The sequence below is a fragment of the Coregonus clupeaformis genome, chromosome 13, assembly GCF_020615455.1.
Source record: "Coregonus clupeaformis isolate EN_2021a chromosome 13, ASM2061545v1, whole genome shotgun sequence".
In the NCBI taxonomy this organism is placed as follows: Eukaryota; Metazoa; Chordata; class Actinopteri; order Salmoniformes; family Salmonidae; genus Coregonus; species Coregonus clupeaformis.
Window position 1 is genome coordinate 27,471,915 of NC_059204.1, and position 18,525 is coordinate 27,490,439.

The 18,525-nt window shown below is 40.7% G+C and overlaps 1 protein-coding gene across 1 annotated transcript in view; it reads left to right on the forward strand.

The window, feature by feature from the left end:
* The first annotated feature begins 7,301 nt into the window (after positions 1-7,301).
* The window catches only part of LOC123492247 (glutamate receptor 3-like), a 40,255-nt gene continuing 29,031 nt past the window's right edge, over positions 7,302-18,525 (forward strand). Inside the window, exons 1-2 of the mRNA XM_045224619.1 lie at positions 7,302-7,712; positions 8,250-8,408. Of these exons, the coding sequence (XP_045080554.1) occupies positions 7,625-7,712; positions 8,250-8,408 (247 nt within the window). The 5' untranslated portion in view covers positions 7,302-7,624. The remainder of the gene's footprint in view (positions 7,713-8,249; positions 8,409-18,525) is intronic.

Genomic DNA, 18,525 nt, shown 5'->3' on the forward strand with positions numbered 1-18,525 from the left:
CCATGACATTACAGCTACCATATCAGCCCATGTCTACTGGGTTGATGTCAAATGATCCAACAACCTCCTGTAAGAGAGATTGACTTAAACTATATGTGAATGGTTATAAAAGTGCCATTTCATTATTGCCATGCCTTAGTCTGGTATACAGTACCTTAGGTGGATTCAGTTGCTTCCATGGAGGACTACTTCAGGACCTCTTGATTATGCTCTTTGTCGTCTCCCCAGAACAGATCTGAGACCTGCTCCACAGCTCTTCTGAAGAACAGGCACAACTGAGTGATTTACTTTTGAGCTGTGTAACCAAACAAGGGTCCTGATAGGGCACACCTGTGGCTTACTTTTGTCCACTTGGCTGGCTGCTGAGAAACATGTTGGCAAGCAAGCCGCCACCCCGTTTCTGGCCCTGCTGAAACGCAGCAGTATCTGCATCCAACGGTACAGCCATCTCTCATGCTGATGTGCTAATCAAAAGAGTGTGAGGCAGCATCTCACAAGACAAATCTACTCTGTTGTTTCTATTGTTTTATTGAGACAGAGCAAGCACTTCTGGTGCTCCTCTCCCTCTCATACATGCTATAGCATACATATAAGCTGAGACAAATATGCATGCACTTACAGTACCTTACCGCACTTAATGGGATCTTTACCCCTGCAGTTTGGGCATTTCCAGGACATTGCCAACACATTTCCTGGCAGCACTACTGATCAAATCTCTAAAATATTTTTGGCACTGGAATATGCCTTGACATTTTGACTTTCATTTATGCCATTTTGTTAAAAAAAATTATATTTCTAAATCGAATACCGGTATGGTTGTACAGACGAGCCAGGATACTTGTTAAAAGCCTTTTTAAGAATCACTCTCAAGTATCTCAGTCTGTCAAGACCTGGGGTGGAACAACAGTTAGTGCATCAGCCTGAGGCCTTCACTCCCGAAATCCGGGCATTGCCAGCGATGAGATAAATGGCAAAAAGGAACACATTTTGTCTAAGTTATTAAACTGTCAAGAACAACCTGGTGGTCAGCTCTTTCATCTTATCGGCAGAAAAAATGAAATACTTTTTCATGGAAAGTGAACATTTGACATTTTTTGAAGGAACATACAGTGCCTTCAGAAAGTATTCATATCCCTTGACTTATTCCACATTTTGTTGTGTTACAGCCTGAATAAAAAATTGAATAAATAGATTTTTTCCCTCACCCATCTACACACAATTAATTTCAGAAATATAACATTTACGTAACTATTCACACCCCTTTTTTATGACACTCAAAATGAGCTCAGATGCATCCAATTTCCTTTGATCATCCTTGAAATGTCACTACAACTTCATTGGAGTCCACCTGTGGCCAATTCGATTGTTTGGACAGGATTTAGAAAGAAACACACCTGTCAATATAAGGTCCCACAGTTGGCAGTGCATGTCAGAGCAGAAGTCCAAGGAACTGTCAGTAGATCTCCGAGATAGAATTGTTATGAGGTATACAGAACCAGTCAAAAGTTTGGACACAGAGTGTGCAAAGCTGTCATCAAGGCAACGATTGGCTTTTTGAAGAATCTCAAATATCACATTTTGATTTGTTTAACACTTTCTTGGTTACTACATGATTCCGTATGTGTTATTTCATAGTTTTGATGTCTTCACTATTATTCTACAATGTAAAAAATAGTAAAAATTAAGAAAAACCATTGAATGAGTAGGTGTGTCCAAACTTTTGACTGGTAGTGTATATATGGGGAAGGGTATAAAACAATTTCTACAGTGTTGAAAGTTTCCAAGAGTACAGTGGTCTCCATCATTGGGAAATGGAAAAAGATATGGAACTACCCAGACTGGATAGAGCCGGCCAAACTGAGCAACCGGGCAAGAAGGACCTTGGTCAGGAAGGTGACCAAGAACCCAATGACCACTGACAGAACTACAGAGTTCCTTGGCTGAGATGGGAGAACCTGCCAGAAGGACAACAGTCTCTCCAGCACTTCACCAATATGGGCTTAATGGGAGAGTGGACAGACGGAAGCCACTCCTGAGGAAAAAGGCACATGACAGCACTCCTAGAGTTAGCAAAAAGGCACGTGAAAGACTCCGAGCATAAGGCAAAAGATTATGTGGTCTGATGACACAAAAATGTAACACTTTGGCCTGAATGTAAAGCGCTATGTCTGGAGAAAACCAGGCACAGCTCATCACCCGTCTAACACCATCCCTACTGTGAAGCATGGTGGTGGCACCATCATGCTACAGGGATACTTTTCAGCGGCAGGGACTGGGAGACTGGTAAGGATAGAGGGAACAATGAATGGAGCTAAATACAGGAAAATCCTTGATGGGAACCTGCTTCGGAGTGCAAACAACCTTAGACTAGGGCGAAGATGTATGTTCCAACAGGACAATGACCCCAAGCATACAGCCAAAGAAACACTGGAATGGCTTCTGAACAAGAATGTGAAAGTCCTTGAGTGGCCCTGCCAAAGTCCAGACTTGAATCCCAATCTGTGGAAAGACTTGAAGCTTGCTGTTCACAGCCGCTCCCCATCTAACTTAACAGAGCTTGAGTAAATGTCCAAGGAAAGTGCTAAGCTGATACAGACATACCCAAGACGACTCAAAGCTGTAATCGCCGCCAAAGGTGCTTCTACAAAGTATTGACTCGGGTGTGAATACGTATGTAAATTAGATATTTCTGTATTTCATTTTCAATACATTTGCTAAAATGTCCGACTATATTTTCACTTTGTAATTATGGGGTATTGTGTGTAGATAGGTGAGAAAAAATCTATGTAATCCATTTTGAATTCAGGCTGTAACACAACACAATGTGGAATAAGTCAAGGGGTATGAATACTTTCTGAAGGCACTGTATTAAGTCCAGCTAATTTGCCAGAGGAGTTTATAGGAGGTTCAGAGACTGAGGAATCCCAACCATAGCCTTCCATCTGCTTCAATATGTTATTTTATCCTCTGACCTTTCACTACAGTACCCTAAACAGAGAACAAGTCTCCTCTTGTTGTTCTGCTGTCAAATACTGTCAAAGAGAAAAGACACCATAATGTTAATGTTATCAGGTGAACACAAAAATAAATGTATCCCTCTCATGGGTACATGCAACAAACTATAAAATTGACTACTAGGCACATGAACTCAGCATTAGGACGTCTATGACAATATACAGTATTTGTTGGAAAACGATGGAATACATCAGATGTAAACCTATCCTTGTACAGTCTATAGATTTAAGGCGTTTTTGAGATGCATCAGTAGGCTGCTACTATGACTTTCCTTTCCAATATTAGCAACCAATCAAAGACAAGTGGCATATCTAAAAACAAATATGTGGGTCATATTCTGCTCTACTGGACAGCCCCCCATCAGATGACATCACTGGTTATGTCACGTTCTCTTCACTTTGATTTGCTACCCCATCTCTTGTTCTCTAACACCAAAGCTAAACAGTATGACAGAAGATCCACTGTGCTCTGTTTACATAGAGAGACATTGTTTACCAGTGGATTTCTCATCTTTAATTAGCCAACGCCAACCGTCATCTTCTTTATCTGCCCGAGGAAAATTAGGCTGCTCATGCATCAGAACACTTCTGCCGTGCACTTGCCAGTTTCCCTGGCAGGCTTTGGCCGTAATGTGAACTTGAATGTGAAAGACAGAGCCGCTGCAAACAGTCACATGCCTGGCAAGGCCCACATCCAATTTCACAGGCTCTAGCTCAGAGTAATGAAGGCAAAACAGGAGACGTGATGTAAAATAAACAAGCCTTCATCCTCAGACACACAGGCAGCACCTCCAAGCTGAGGATGCTGACAGAAAAAAGATTTGTATGTCTTCTATATGTCAACTGCTTTTCTGGGAGAATTATCAAACAGTTACTTCAAAAACAGTTAAACAAGTTGACAAAAATAGCAAACCATATTATTGTCTGCCCCTAGACTGCAATCTCATTCTATTACATTGTATGCTCCATTAAATTAAAGGGCAAATTATTTAGAATAAACCAGCTGGAGAAACAAGTGGGAAGTAAAATAACTTTTTACTGATATAATTACTCTAGAATTGCAGATGGGTCTGAGTCTGACTGTAGCGGTTTGCACTCTGCTCATAGTGCAAATGTGGAACACTGCATTTGCCTGGCTGGCTGTATATAGGCCAGTCCACTCCCCCAGGCTTACAACTTGTGTGTAATTCTGTGGGTTCTAACAAACCATTACCAAATGAAAAAAACATCTCACTTCATCTACAGTATATTGACAGCTTTAGTCAATATGAATTAGATGTAATATCCTAGAACAGGGATTTGGCTATGTAAATTAGAAATCAGAAGCCCTCACTGATGAAAGGTGGCCACTACTTTTAAGAATCGTATCCCTAGAGACATTACTACCTTGCACAAAGTCTTACCATGGAAACGGCTTATGATCAACTTCTGATGGTTACATCTCCACCAGCCAGTCAGGCCCCAGCCTGCAGAAATACACTGGAAAGTTTGTAGTCAGACATGGTAGATCTGTCACGTAGTGGTGATATTCTTTCTGCTTCTCTATGGATGACAAAATTAATGTTTGTCTCTTCTGCTGGTAAACTGGGATTGCATAAAACATATTGGCATTTAAAGAAAATATAAACATTTCCCTGCAACAGTATGTAGCCTGGGGGATATGGGTTGTTTGTGTGATGTCATCACAGAGCTAAATACAGCTAGCATTGAGGGTATGCCAAAATTAGACTGTGCCATTAATTGTACCATATGGTCAACCGTGTCTAAATGGCATGTTCACTTAAAGTCCTTAGGAGGTGCTGGAATGGCACACTGGCATTTACACTCAGTAGGGTCTTGTTGAATTCACACACATTGTGTGTTTCATTATAATGAAAAGATAGCTGTGCCAGATATTTGCAACCGCCTTTGCATGCTTAGGAAAATTCGAAGAAAATGTCTCAAGCAAGCATAATAGACCATTGTCTGCACCAAACCTATTTTTAATGATGCAAACAGCACATAAGAAGAGTAATAGCAGCATATAATGAATCAACACCAACAGTACATACATTTAGATCTTGAATTCACTATTGCGTGGAAAGAATGCACAGCTGGCTGCTCATTGTTTAAAAGCCTAAAGCACATTTCCATGTCTTCAGAGAGCGTGTGAGGACAGACAGGCCTTAGCGTCATGCTGAATCTCTCCCTGACTGCCTGTCACCTCCTCTTGCTCATCTCCCTGACTTTCTCTTCCCAACCTATTTAGCTTGACCCTGGAGTCCTTGTTCTCCATATTTTTCCCTGCTGAGATGTTTTAGACCTAGTAACATCATCATCATCACACCATTCTCCTTTCAAAGGGAGATGCAGTATAAAAACGGTTCATTTCAGAGTGTTCCTGTATATTATCTCTGGATGAGTTTGTCTCTGATGGCTCTCATCATGATGACAGACACACCCCAGTGACTGTAAAGCGCCAGCTTTGCCACAAGCTCAATCAAATTAAGTCTGTGTTTGTTTTCGAGTGCACAGGAACAAATTGAATAATTTTCCACAGCCGAGCTGAAAGGGACATGCTATTCAAACTGAAAATTGTGTAGTTCATCAAATCTGTGATGTCTTACAGAGGCAATATACTGTAGATGTTCTAAAGCGAAAACACTTTTGCTCCTGGAAGGGAATCGCCCAACAGTTGTGCAGCACAGCACCACTGCTCTGGCCCTAGATCAGTGAGTGAACTGTAAATTAACATCAGCGTTGTATTGCCAAGCATTTAAATCCCTCTGATTGATCTGGATCAATACAGTCTGACCTATTCTGCTAGACTTGGTCTGCATCGGCCTTGTCCTGACAGGAAGCTGTAATGATTGGCTGACTTGCCTTTGGCTCTCCACAGTACACACTGACTCTCTGAACACAAAGAGCTTCACTAATGTAATCTATATAATCTTATTCAAAGCCATTTTATTCATAGTGGTTTGATAGAGATGTGCTGGAGTGTGAATTCTCATTGTTTTGAAGGATCACATCCCTACAGTATAGTGAGAGGCTGTGTGCTACGGTATGTATAGTGGTTAGAGAAGATGGTGTAATACCTTTATAACTGCACTAAGTCGGTTGGTTGGGGTGGATGGGTAGGCGTATAACGCAAATGTCTAGCAACCCAATGTTTGTGTGTTTGAATCACGGACAACTTTAGGATATTAGCTAATTAGCAACTTTGCAACGACTTAATACTTTTTAGCTACTTTGCAACTACTTAGCATGTTAGCTTACCCTTCCCCTAACCCTAACCCTTTAACCTAACTCCTAACCCTAACCGCTAACCCTAACCCCTAGCCTAGCTAATGTTAGCCACCTAGCTAACGTTAGCATTAGCCACCTAGCTAACATTAGCCACAACAAATTGTAATTTGTAACATATTGTACGAATTGCAATTCGTAACATATCATACGAATTGTAATTGGTAATATATCATACGAAATGGGATGGACATCCACAAATTAATACATACCATATGAAATGTAATATACCTTATCATACTAATTGGAGTGTCTCGGATTTACGTTTACAATGTTATGTTTACCTCTGAGGTTGACAAGAGCTCTCCGCCGCTGGGAGCGATTTCATACCCCACTCTGGGTGCATTCCTGTGACTAGAGGCACAGTAGGACTTGATGAAGAGGGGTCTGATAAGGCGTGGGCATTGATGGGGCGCTGCAGCAGCACCTGTTTTACATTATCCAGTAAACCCAGAATGAATGACAGACTCAATCACATTCGCTCCAAACATACCTCACAGGCAGGCAGTGCAGACGACTCTGCAATCATGGGAGAAATTATGAAAACTTCAAGTGGCACTCAACTATTTTGGGGATATTTGACTGACTCATAGGACTTGAAGTCTACCTGGGCTGGGTTACAGGTTTAGTTCAGGGGATTTTAAAAACATTGGCATGTCTTCAGGAATATCTCCATAGACTACTTACACAGGAGATGAGAGGGTGACCAATTTGCCTGGCATTCATTTAATATCAGTGTCAATAATATATTTAGAAAAATCACTTAAACTAATGCTCATTTTTTCATGTAGACGAATTTAATATTCACCAGATGATAGGTTATAGATTATGCATTAAAGACTACCAGTAATTTGACATTCCCTCAACTAGCCCACTTGAGTAGAGTAGATCAGATGTTAGATGATACCATGGTATCTTGATTCTCTTGGCACCATTCGGACAAACGCTAATCTGCGCCCGCGCAGTTTCTTCCCAGCCCACAAGGTCTGCAGTGGCGGGATGGGGAGGATGATGTTGTAATTCAACATTAGATCAAGTTTGATCAACGTCCCCCTGCTGGCCCAATTGGATGATCCTTATTCACAATAAGATCCGCTTCTCGCTCCACCACCATCTTTGCGATAAGTCTATGCTTTTCCCCTCTCAACGGCAGAAGATTCGCTCTGCTGGTTTGGCTCGCACCTCAAAGTACCTGTAGTATATCACTGGTAGTGCACAGTGAGAGCTCCTTCCACATCTGGCGGATTTTCTGTGCACATAGGCTTGTGTACATGGTTTTCCTATATCAGATTCGTTTGAGGAGTTAAATTCAGAGGTCGGAGAAAATGGGGCATCGCGTAATAGCCATTGTCCTTTTTTTGTTGTGGCTTTTTGGGAAATCGTATGGAGCGTTTCCAAATCAGATAAATATAGGTAAGTTATATTTGATATAGCCTAACTAACATGTTTTTTTCTTTAGCCTGAAAATAAAACGAGATAAATGTACATTAAGACAGTGTTGTGTGGTGTTGACTTCATTTGCACGGATTCATATTTGCTAAATTCATTGTCAAGTTGATCAGTAATAGCCTACACTAACGACAGGTAGGGTAATAGCCACCTATGAGAAACACTGCGCTTTAGAGTGGGGGAAGGGTAGAAATTGCACAAAGTTGCTCATAGCCTATTTAAGTACTGTATCTTCCTACAGAACTTTCCACCACTGCAATGGGCAGTATAGATAATACATTAACAAGTTAATCACTGTATAATTAATTGGGTGGTGTTTATTCTAGATAAAGAAATGGTTAGTTATGTGGTGCGTAAAATATGACTGATGATTTTTCCACAGTGATTGAAAATAATTTATAAGGACTGATATTGACGTCATACTGTCTTTTCATGAAACATAATAAGAGGAACTAGGCAATGCAAAGTCACATTCTTCGTAATCTCCTCTTTCTTCTATAGGTGGTCTCTTTATGCGCTCTACAGTGCAGGAGCACAGCGCTTTCAGATTCGCTGTCCAGTTGTATAATACCAATCAAAATGTGACGGAGAAACCTTTCCATCTCAATTACAATGTAGACAACCTCGAATCCTCCAACAGCTTCACCGTCACACATGCGTGTGAGTACCACGATACTAAATTATGGCAATGTATTTCATTTCAACAACGACCAACACTGCTCCCCACCAATGCATTCTGGCCGGCTACTGCACTGACGGGCTATATCCACAGTGACATTGGTTTGACGCCTATTTAAATGATGTTTAACAGTTTTATATAGGAAGTATTATATACAATTGATTGTAGGTTAATTGTTAGGCTAATTGCTATAGCATTTGAAGACCATCATCCCACACATGTCTTCTGAGCTCACTGCACATGGTAGGCCATAGGGTTGGCTCAAAATTGATAAGAAAATATTCTAGCCCAACAATACACCCACTCACATAGAAACATTACAATGCTGTTGTGTCAATGCAGCTTATTTTAAGCTGGGGTGATTAAAGATTGAGAATATATATTTTTTATAGTTTCTGTTCATTATTTTCTTTCTGGGTATAATATCTTCATTTGTATGCAAATAACTTTTTCACACCACTGTGATTGTGAATAGAGCTTAAGTTGTTTAGGAGGATACCATAGAATAGATTATTCTATAGAAATACTGCTGTATGTAGGTGTGGAGTAAGTTTGACTATACAAGCCCCAGTTTATTTTTAGATGAAGCCATTGATATTTCAAATAGGTGGTTGTTGCAGTAATGGCTGTATAGCCTAATAATCAAAATGACGGATTCAGTTCTCTGTTATATCACTGCTTTTTGTAAATCTCCTACAAACTGTAGCAGACAGATGTACACTATTGTATACAATAATAGCATTTTACATTTTTTTCAGGGTTGAGGAGGTTAGGGTCAGCCAGGTTGAACTAGATCTACACTAAATTGAGAAACGTATCTAAACAGCATAGCAGGTATCTTGACACATGAAACACAGTGGTGCATAGGTACAGTACAAATGTGTAATGTATACGAAGAAGCACAGTGACCTTGTCATGTCTGTCTATAGCTGAGATAGTTCACAAAAGGCTTGAAATAATGGCATGACAATGTCACAGTCATCATATGAAGGAAATGCTTCTCCTTCCTTGGATACAATTCAACAGAGGTGGCTGTTGTTCTGTTGAAAAGCTGTATGTTAATATTTATCTGGTATGACAATTCCACATTCCTCTGACAGAGAAGCCCTGAGTGTAGCTGTTGTATTAAAAATGGTTAATTTATGGCACTTAACAGTGTTATATCTTAGTTGCTGTCCACTTGAGGCACTATTGTAAGATCACAGCGATAGGTCTGTAATGAGGGTGCACATGGATAAGCCTGCAGTGTATCCCACTGTTGGTTTTTATTTAACTCCCCTATATCTGGTTGCATCATTTTGCTATAGCCTATGCTGCAAGTTGTTGGATTTACAATGTATCAAAATCCATTTACTGTGACTGTGAGGATACCTTTGGTAAAATAATTTTCCTCTTTTAGATTCATAGAATTAATTCTCATGAATTACTGGAACTGACTATTTAATTTGATTGCCAGGGGAGATATTGACCTTAAATTGGAGCGGATGGCTTTTAGTTATTTCAGGATTCATGAAATGCCTCCGGATGCTCTATTATAGTGATCAGTTCGACAGAATATCGGTCTGTCACATGACTGACATGCATGTATGATCACATTTCAGTAGCATATTATTCCATTGTGATTAGATACAGTATTGCCATTTCTAGTGTGAGTATTTATCTATTCAATTCATAGAGGAGCCAATGCCAACATCAGTTTGATGCTAGATAGCTACCCCAGGATAAAAGGTTTTTACTTCGGCATGGAACCTTCTTAGATATAATTTACCTAAACTGCACCCTGCAGTTCAGTTCAGTATTGCGTTGTTTATGGAAGACAGTTAGCTATGGATAGCTTTTCTTTCCTTTTTACCTGAAAATAAATATATATATCTGTTTGCTTATTTAATATTCAACATGTTGGAGCTGAGAGTGTATTCTAATATCAGGTCTTGGCATTTGTTTTTGTTGAATGGCATGCAATGGAAGCCTCTGGTTCATTCAAGATGAGAATGGTTGTAGACAGTGATCAGGCTTCCAAAGTCTTGCTGACTTCCTTTGGCAGCACTGGATGCATCTGGAAGCCACAGGGAGTGTCAGAAGCACTCGTTTGGCATGCTAACTTCTCACTAACTGTACTTCTCTAAGGATCAGCCAGACTATTCAAATCTGTGTCAGCAAACAGAATTAGCTGCTCAGAGGGTTGTGTAACTCAATAAAGAGAAAAAAGACGAGGAAATCTGGAGCTTGCTTGATGCCTTTGGGGGCTTGTCTATAAAAATGCAAAACCGCCTCTCTCATTGTAATGGTTTTGTATAGTTACAAATTGAAATTTGTCCTTCTGTGAGATTTTTGTGTTTTGTTTTTCCCAAGAATATTGCACTATTTCCATGCTGAATCATAGTGATCTTAGTTTTTGAAAACCATGTCTGTTAATGACATGAAAATCTGAAGTGAATATTATCAGTCAGACTTCCATGAAGCCTTCATAAAGCATTCATAACACCTCCAGTGCCAAGATATAATGGGATTCTGTTTATGTCACTTCCCCTTTGAAGTTGACATCAGAAGAAGAAGGGGGAGAAAATAAAAGAGTAGCCAACATGGATTACCTTTGACTTAGACCAGAGAGGCTACAAAGCCTGACATTTCAATGTGCAGCACTTCTATAATATTCATTTTCACATTTATTAAATTAGAGCATTCATTGCATCTATTTAACATCAAGAGGGCACATTTTGTCCACTAACATTATTGGACAATAACACAATTATTAATTACTCACCCTTTTTACTGTCAGGTAAATTATTAAATGGATGATATGTATGTACACTGAACAAAAATATAAACGCAACATGTAAAGTTTTGGTCCCATGTTTCATGAGCTGAAGAAAAAGATCTAAGATATTTTCCATACGCACAAAAAGCTTATTTCTCTCAAATGATGTGCACAAATTTGTTTACATCCCTGTTAGTGAGCATTTCTCCTTTACCAAGATAATCCATCCACCTGACAGGTGTGGCATATCAAGGAGTTGATTAAACAGAATGACCATTACACGGGTGCACCTTGTGCTGGGGACAATAAAATGCCACTCTAAAATGCCACAGATGTCTCAGGTTTTGAGGGAGTGTGCAATTGGCATGCTGACTGCAGGAATGTCAACCAGAGCTGTTGCCAGAGAATTTAATGTTCATTTCTCTACTGTAAGCCTTCTCCAATGTCATTTTAGAGAATTTGGCAGTACGTCCAACCGGCCTCACAACTGCAGACCATGTGTATGGCGTCATGTGAGCGAGTTTGTTGATGCCAATGTTGTGAACAAAGTGCCATATGGTGGTGGTGGGGTTATGGTATAAGCTACAGACAACGAACACAATTGCATTTTATCGATGCCAATTTGAATGCACAAAAATACTGTGACGAGATCCTGAGGCCCATTGTGAGGCCCATTTTCTTTAAGGTATCTGTGACCAACAGATGCATATCTGTATTCACAGTCATGTGAAATCCATAGATAAGGGCCTAATGAATTTATTTCAAAAGACTGATTTCCTCATATAAACTGAAACTCAGTAAAATCTTTGAAATTGTGTTGTGTTGCGTTAATATTTTTGTTCAGTAATATGTATGTGTGTACGTTCTTTCATCTCAGAAGATACTCTTTATTCTCTCAGCCTCACTCCATAACCCTTTAATATGGGATTTTACATGGATCTACTGCTACTCATTCTTTAATGCATTCTCATGCTTCCTCAAAACACCTGCATAACAGATGGATATTCAGTTTGAAGATGGAACATAGCAGATGTCTCCCACTTAACGATAAAGCAGTTTTTTTTTTTCTATTCATGAGACCTGGAACATGTAAGACAGGATCATCTGTAACATAAGGATGCATCATGTTGACAGTGGGACAATGCTAACAATAAAATCAACTGAGTTGGTAGAAAACAAGTTGCATTATTTAAATGCTTTTCGAAGGGTTTTTCTCTAGTGAGAGAAGTCATATGGTGTCTCACTATAGAGAGTGCTATAATAGCTTGTTTATAGATGTTATTCTTTTGTAAATGGCACGTTTTGGGATTTTTTGTTGTCTGTGGAGACTGTGTATCTTTTTAAAAATGGCCATTAATCTACAAAGGGTTAAACCAATGTCTTTGAATCACATGATCGAGTCAGGCGATGACCTACGTATAGATCAATTACATATATGACAGGGAGACATAACATGTGTAACGTGTAGGAGCCACTTGTTAGAATTGCCAGTCAGACAGTGGCTGTGATTAGAATAACGTCCGTCACTCTATAGCTCTCCCCTGGTTGGGTCAGGATGTAATGATAGTCACAAATCCCCATCGGCCATGACTGTGTTATTGGCTGAGAAAATCAATAGGCTGAAGGCCACATAACAGGACAGTGCTACACTGTGGTGTAGACTATGGAGAGATCAGCTCTCACGGCCCATATCTTTCTCTCAATATCTCCTGATATGTGACAGAACATAATTAATTTCACCAGAGCTTTCTATTACTTCAAAGAGTGTAGGCTTCTATGAAAAATGTAAGCCCCCGAGAGCTTGACACATATGGCTGTACGGTACACCACCAACACAGACAAAGGTACAAATATACACAAGCTTAAAGAACTGACTATCACTGTGCAATATGAAAGAAATTTATTGTTTTGGTATTTTTCATAGGAATATTGTCTGTGCAGTGTAAAGTACAGTGTTATTGCACATTACTACCCAATTTCTGGCCAGAATTTAACTGAGTCTCTTGCTGTGAAACACCTTGCCTCAGGCTGGGTTTGGGGTATACTGTGGACGATGATCTAGACATAGAAGGGTTGTGTCCATTATGGCTGAGGTCAGAGCAGGGAGGGAGAGAGAGAGAGAGGTGGAGGGAGACAGACGTATGCCAAAACATTGCCCTGGGGTCCGCTGACTATACCATGCTAGTCAATGTGGAGGTGAACTGAGTCACAATGGGATGGAAGTTTAGATGTGCTGTAGTGAGGAGGGTGGACAGGACAGTGGACATGAATCACCACCGAGCTCCTCCATCTCACTTTGTATTAAACCCATCATAATGCTGTAATAGTGGAAGTCTAGGCTAGCGCTAGTGGAACTGGGTTAGTAGCCACCATGCATTCACTTATGCATGGTTTATTATAATAGCACCACTTGGTCAGTTAGATTGAAATAAGTAAAGACAAACTAAAGCTGTTATCTTCAGATAATGTACAAACACTTTACATGGCTGTCTGTGCATCTGGCCCTAAAAGGAGGAATAGTCCCGAGCTGCTCTGTGAACATACAGTATAACCACAGTAAAAAGCCCCACCATGCATCTTTTAGAACTTACTCTATGCCCCATATCTGAAGTAAAAGCAGCAGGGTCTTCATGCACCACAATTTCTTCAGCGATATACTTCTATTTGATAACGTTATTATAGCAGTATATTATTTATATAGCGTTGAAAACCAGCTCCTAATCTCTCCCTGCCCTTCGTATGACTCAACCAGCACAGTGCTATTGAAACACTGTAAAGCTCTATCACAGTACGTACAGAACTGAGCAGTCCCACTGATGCACTACTACCAGCAGCACCATGTGATTGTCATCTGATCTGGGTCTTAACGAATAACATTAAATCAGACTTATGATTAAATCCTGAAACAACATCAGTGATTTGTCAGTGGGGGTGTTGGACGGAGCGCAGAGAGATCTGCTCACAATTTCTTGGAATTAGACCACCCCTGCTAAACCACCCGTGGGTCAGACTGTGGACAATTCCAAAATAGGCCATTCCAAGAGAGTAACTATGTTACTCATCCACTCAGAAGTAACGTTCACTGTTAGTTACATGCACTGAGCAATATTTCAGCCAAAATCAAAGGCATGCAATTAATTTTCCTTTGAGAACTCCATAGAGAATTCCTCTCATGATGACCATGTTTGAAGCAAACTTTTCCTGATCAGTGGGCCATATGGTTTTCGCTAGCTGAGCTTCAATAGTACAGCTATGGGCATAGCTCCACAACAATAACTTAGCTCTGAGGTCATGTTTGAACGCCACCTGGCTTCAGCTTTGTAGAGACAGCACAGAGGGTCAGCAGCACAAGGACAACACAGGGTACAGTACCACACCACCTCCTCCTCTTTAACTGCCCTGGGTACCTGGGAGAGGGAGCTGGTGCCATGAGATAAAAGACAACAAAATAGTAGCTACATGTGGAGTTTCAGTGGCTTGCGAAAGTATTCACCCCCCTTGGCATTTTTCCTATTTTGTTGCCTTACAACCTGGAATTAAAATGGATTTTTTTGGGGGGGTTGTATCATTTGATTTACACAACATGCCTACCACTTTGAAGATGCAAAATATTTTTTATTGTGAAACAAACAAGAAATAAGACAAAAAAACAGAGAACTTGAGCGAAAGTCAATACTTTGTTGAGCCACCTTTTGCAGCAATTACAGCTGCAAGTCTCTTGGGGTATGTGTCTATAAGCTTGGCTCATCTAGCCACTGGGATCTTTGCCCATTCTTCAAGGCAAAACTGCTCCAGCTCCTTCAAGGTTCTGCTGGTGTACAGCAATCTTTAAGTCATACCACAGATTCTCAATTGGATTGAGGTCTGGGCTTTGACTAGGCCATTCCAAGACATTTAAATGTTTCCCCTTAAACCACTCAAGTGTTGCTTTAGCAGTATGCTTAGGGTCATTGTCCTGCTGGAAGGTGAACCTCTGTCCCAGTCTCAAATCTCTGGAAGACTGAAACAGGTTTCCCTCAAGAATTTCCCTGTATTTAGCGCCATCCATCATTCCTTCAATTCTGACCAGTTTCCCAGTCCCTGACGATGGAAATACATCCCCACAGCATGATGCTGCCACCACCAAGCTTCACTGTGGGGATGGTGTTCTTGGGTTGATGAGAGGTGTTGGGTTTGCGCCAGACATAGTGTTTTCCTTGATGGACAAGAAGCTCAATTTTAGTCTCATCTGACCAGAGTACCTTCTTCCTCCATATGTTTGGGGAGTCTCCCACATGGCTTTTGGCGAACACCAAACGTGTTTGCTTATTTTTTTCTTTAAGCAATGGCTTTTTTCTGTCCACTCTTCCGTAAAGCCCAGCTCTGTGGAGTGTACGGCTTAAAGTGGTCCTATGGACAGATACTCCAATCTCCGCTGTGGAGCTTTGCAGCTCCTTCAGGGTTATCTTTGGTCTCTTTGTTGCCTCTCTGATTAATGCCCTCTTTGCCTGGTCCTTGAGTTTTGGTGGGCGGTCCTCTCTTGGCAGGTTTGTTGTGGTGCCATATTCGTTCAATTTTTTTATAATGGATTTAATGGTGCTCCGTGTGATGTTCAAAGTTTCTGATATTTTTTTATAACCCAACCCTGATCTGTACTTCTCCACAACTTTGTCGCTGACCTGTTTGGAGAGCTCCTTGGTCTTCATGGTGCCACTTGCTTGGTGGTGCCCCTTGCTTAGTGGTGTTGCAGACTGGGGCCTTTCAGAACAGGTGTATATATACTGAGATCATGTGACACTTAGATTGCACACAGGTGGACTTTATTTAACTAATTATGTGACTTCTGAAGGAAATTGGTTGCACCAGATCTTATTTAGGGGATTCACAGCAAATGGGCTGAATACATATGCACACACCACTTTTCCGTTATTTATTTTTTAGAATTTGTTGAAACAAGTTATGTTTTTCATTTCACTTCACCAATTTGGACTATTTTGTGTATGTCCATTACATGAAATCCAAATAAAAATCCATTTAAATTACAGGTTGTAATGCAACAAAATAGGAAAACGCTAAGGGGGATGAATACTTTTGCAAGGCACTGTATGTGGAGGTTTACTTGGGATGAGACACCAGGGATGAGAGAGAGACTAGTGGAGATGTCAACCGATGTACTGATAAAACACCTTTGGTGCTGTTAACACTACAACCCATTGGGAAGAAGAAGGAATGTTCTGTACTTTTTGTTCATTCTGAGGAACGTGTCTTTTGTTTTGTTCATCCTTAACTGTGTGTGTGATATTTCTTAGTTCATAGAGGATGGAGGGCCAATCTGCAGTCTACATCTCTTAGAAAAAAAGTTATATCTAGAACCTAAAATGGTTCTTCGGCTGTCCCCACAGGAGAACCCTTTGAAAAACCCTTTTTTTCTAAGAGTGTAGTGGAGAATAGATGATAATGAGATACAGCTCAATCCATTCTGTTCACTGGAGGGCAAATTCAACAAACTGCATATTTAATACCAATATCAAAAGACACACTTAGAGTGAACCTGAACATGGAGGCTGCTGTCAAAGATATATTTGTATATATATATTATAGAATGTTTTATGCTAAACAGCAGTTTGGTGGTCTTGTTATTCCATTTAAAACATCTTACCTCCAGCCTAGGTGTGCTCTTGACCAGACACAATCCCATATCTCCTCTCAGAGTTATTCTAGCTTGCCTATTTATCTACCACTGGGATCTTTCATTGCAGCAATTGCTGCTTGTCCCAGAAAAAGCAGGAACCCATGGAAACACTCATTCCCTGCAGCAGCATGCCCTATATAAGATATAGATCAGACATACCGGGAGTAACAATGGGTTAACTGCATTCAAATTCCTTTTACAATATGGCAGAGAGAGCAAAGCATCCGTAGTGCCTATTTTACCAATAGAATGGTTTGGAGAAAAATTGTATGTCTTCAATCTAATGTAAATTATTCTCCCTGCAGCATGAGAGCACGGGTGGCCCAGATAGGATATAATTCCCATTGCTACTCTGAGTGCTGCTCATTTATAAAGACAACCTCATGAATGATAGAGTTCTATGTGTCAAATCGGAGGGCCTGTTGTCTGGACCTCTGGCAGTCTCTATGGGGGTGCCACATGGTTCAATTCTCGGGCCGACTATTCTCTGTGTATATCAGTGATGTCGCTCTTGCTGCTGGTGACTCTCAGATCCACCTCTACTCAGACAACACCATTTTGTATACATCTGGCCCTTCATTGGACACTGTGTTAACAAACCTCCAAACGAGCTTCAATGCCATACAACACTCCTTCCGTAGCCTCCAACTGCTCTTAAACGCTAGTAAAACTAAATGCATGCTCTTCAATCGAACGCTGCTTGCACCCGCCCGCCCGCCCGACTAGACTCACTACTCTCGGCGGGTCTGACTTAGAATATGTGGACAACTACAAATACCTAGGTGTCTGGTTAGACCTTAAACTCTCCTTCCAGACTCACATTAAGCATCTCCAATCCAAAGTTAAATCTAGAATCGGCTTCCTATTTCGCAACAAAGCCTCCTTCACTCATGCTGCCAAACATGCCCTTGTAAAACTGACTATCCTACCGATCCTTGACTTTGGCGATGTCATTTACAAAATAGCCTCCAACACTCTACTCAGCAAATTGGATGTAGTCTATCACAGTGCCATCCGTTTTGTCACCAAAGCCCCATATACCACCCACCATTGTGACCTGTACACTCTCATTGGCTGGCCCTCACTACATATTCGTCGCCAAACCCACTGGCTCCAGGTCATCTATAAATCACTGCTAGGCAAATCCCCACCTTATCTTAGCTCATTGGTCACCATAGCAACACCCACCCATAGTACACGCTCCAGCAGGTATATCTCACTGGTCATCCCCAAAGCCAACACCTCCTTTGGCTGCCATTCCTTCCAGTTCTCTGCTGCCAATGACTGGAACGAACTGCAAAAATCTCTGAAGCTGGGGACTCTTATCTCCCTCACTAACTTTAAGCATCAGTTGTCAGAGCAGCTTACCGATCACTGCACCTGTACACAGCCCATCTGTAATTAGCCCACCCAACTACCTCATCCCCATATTGTTATTTATTTTGCTCATTTGCACCCCAGTATCTCTATTTGCACATCATCTTCTGCACATCTATCACTCCAGTGTTAATACTACATTGTAATTATTTTGCACTATAGCCTATTTATTGCCTTACCTCCATAACGTACTACATTTGCACACACTGTATATAGATTTTCTATTGTGTTTTTGACTGTACGTTTTGTTTATCCCATATGTAACTCTGTGTTGTTGTTGTTTTTATCGCAC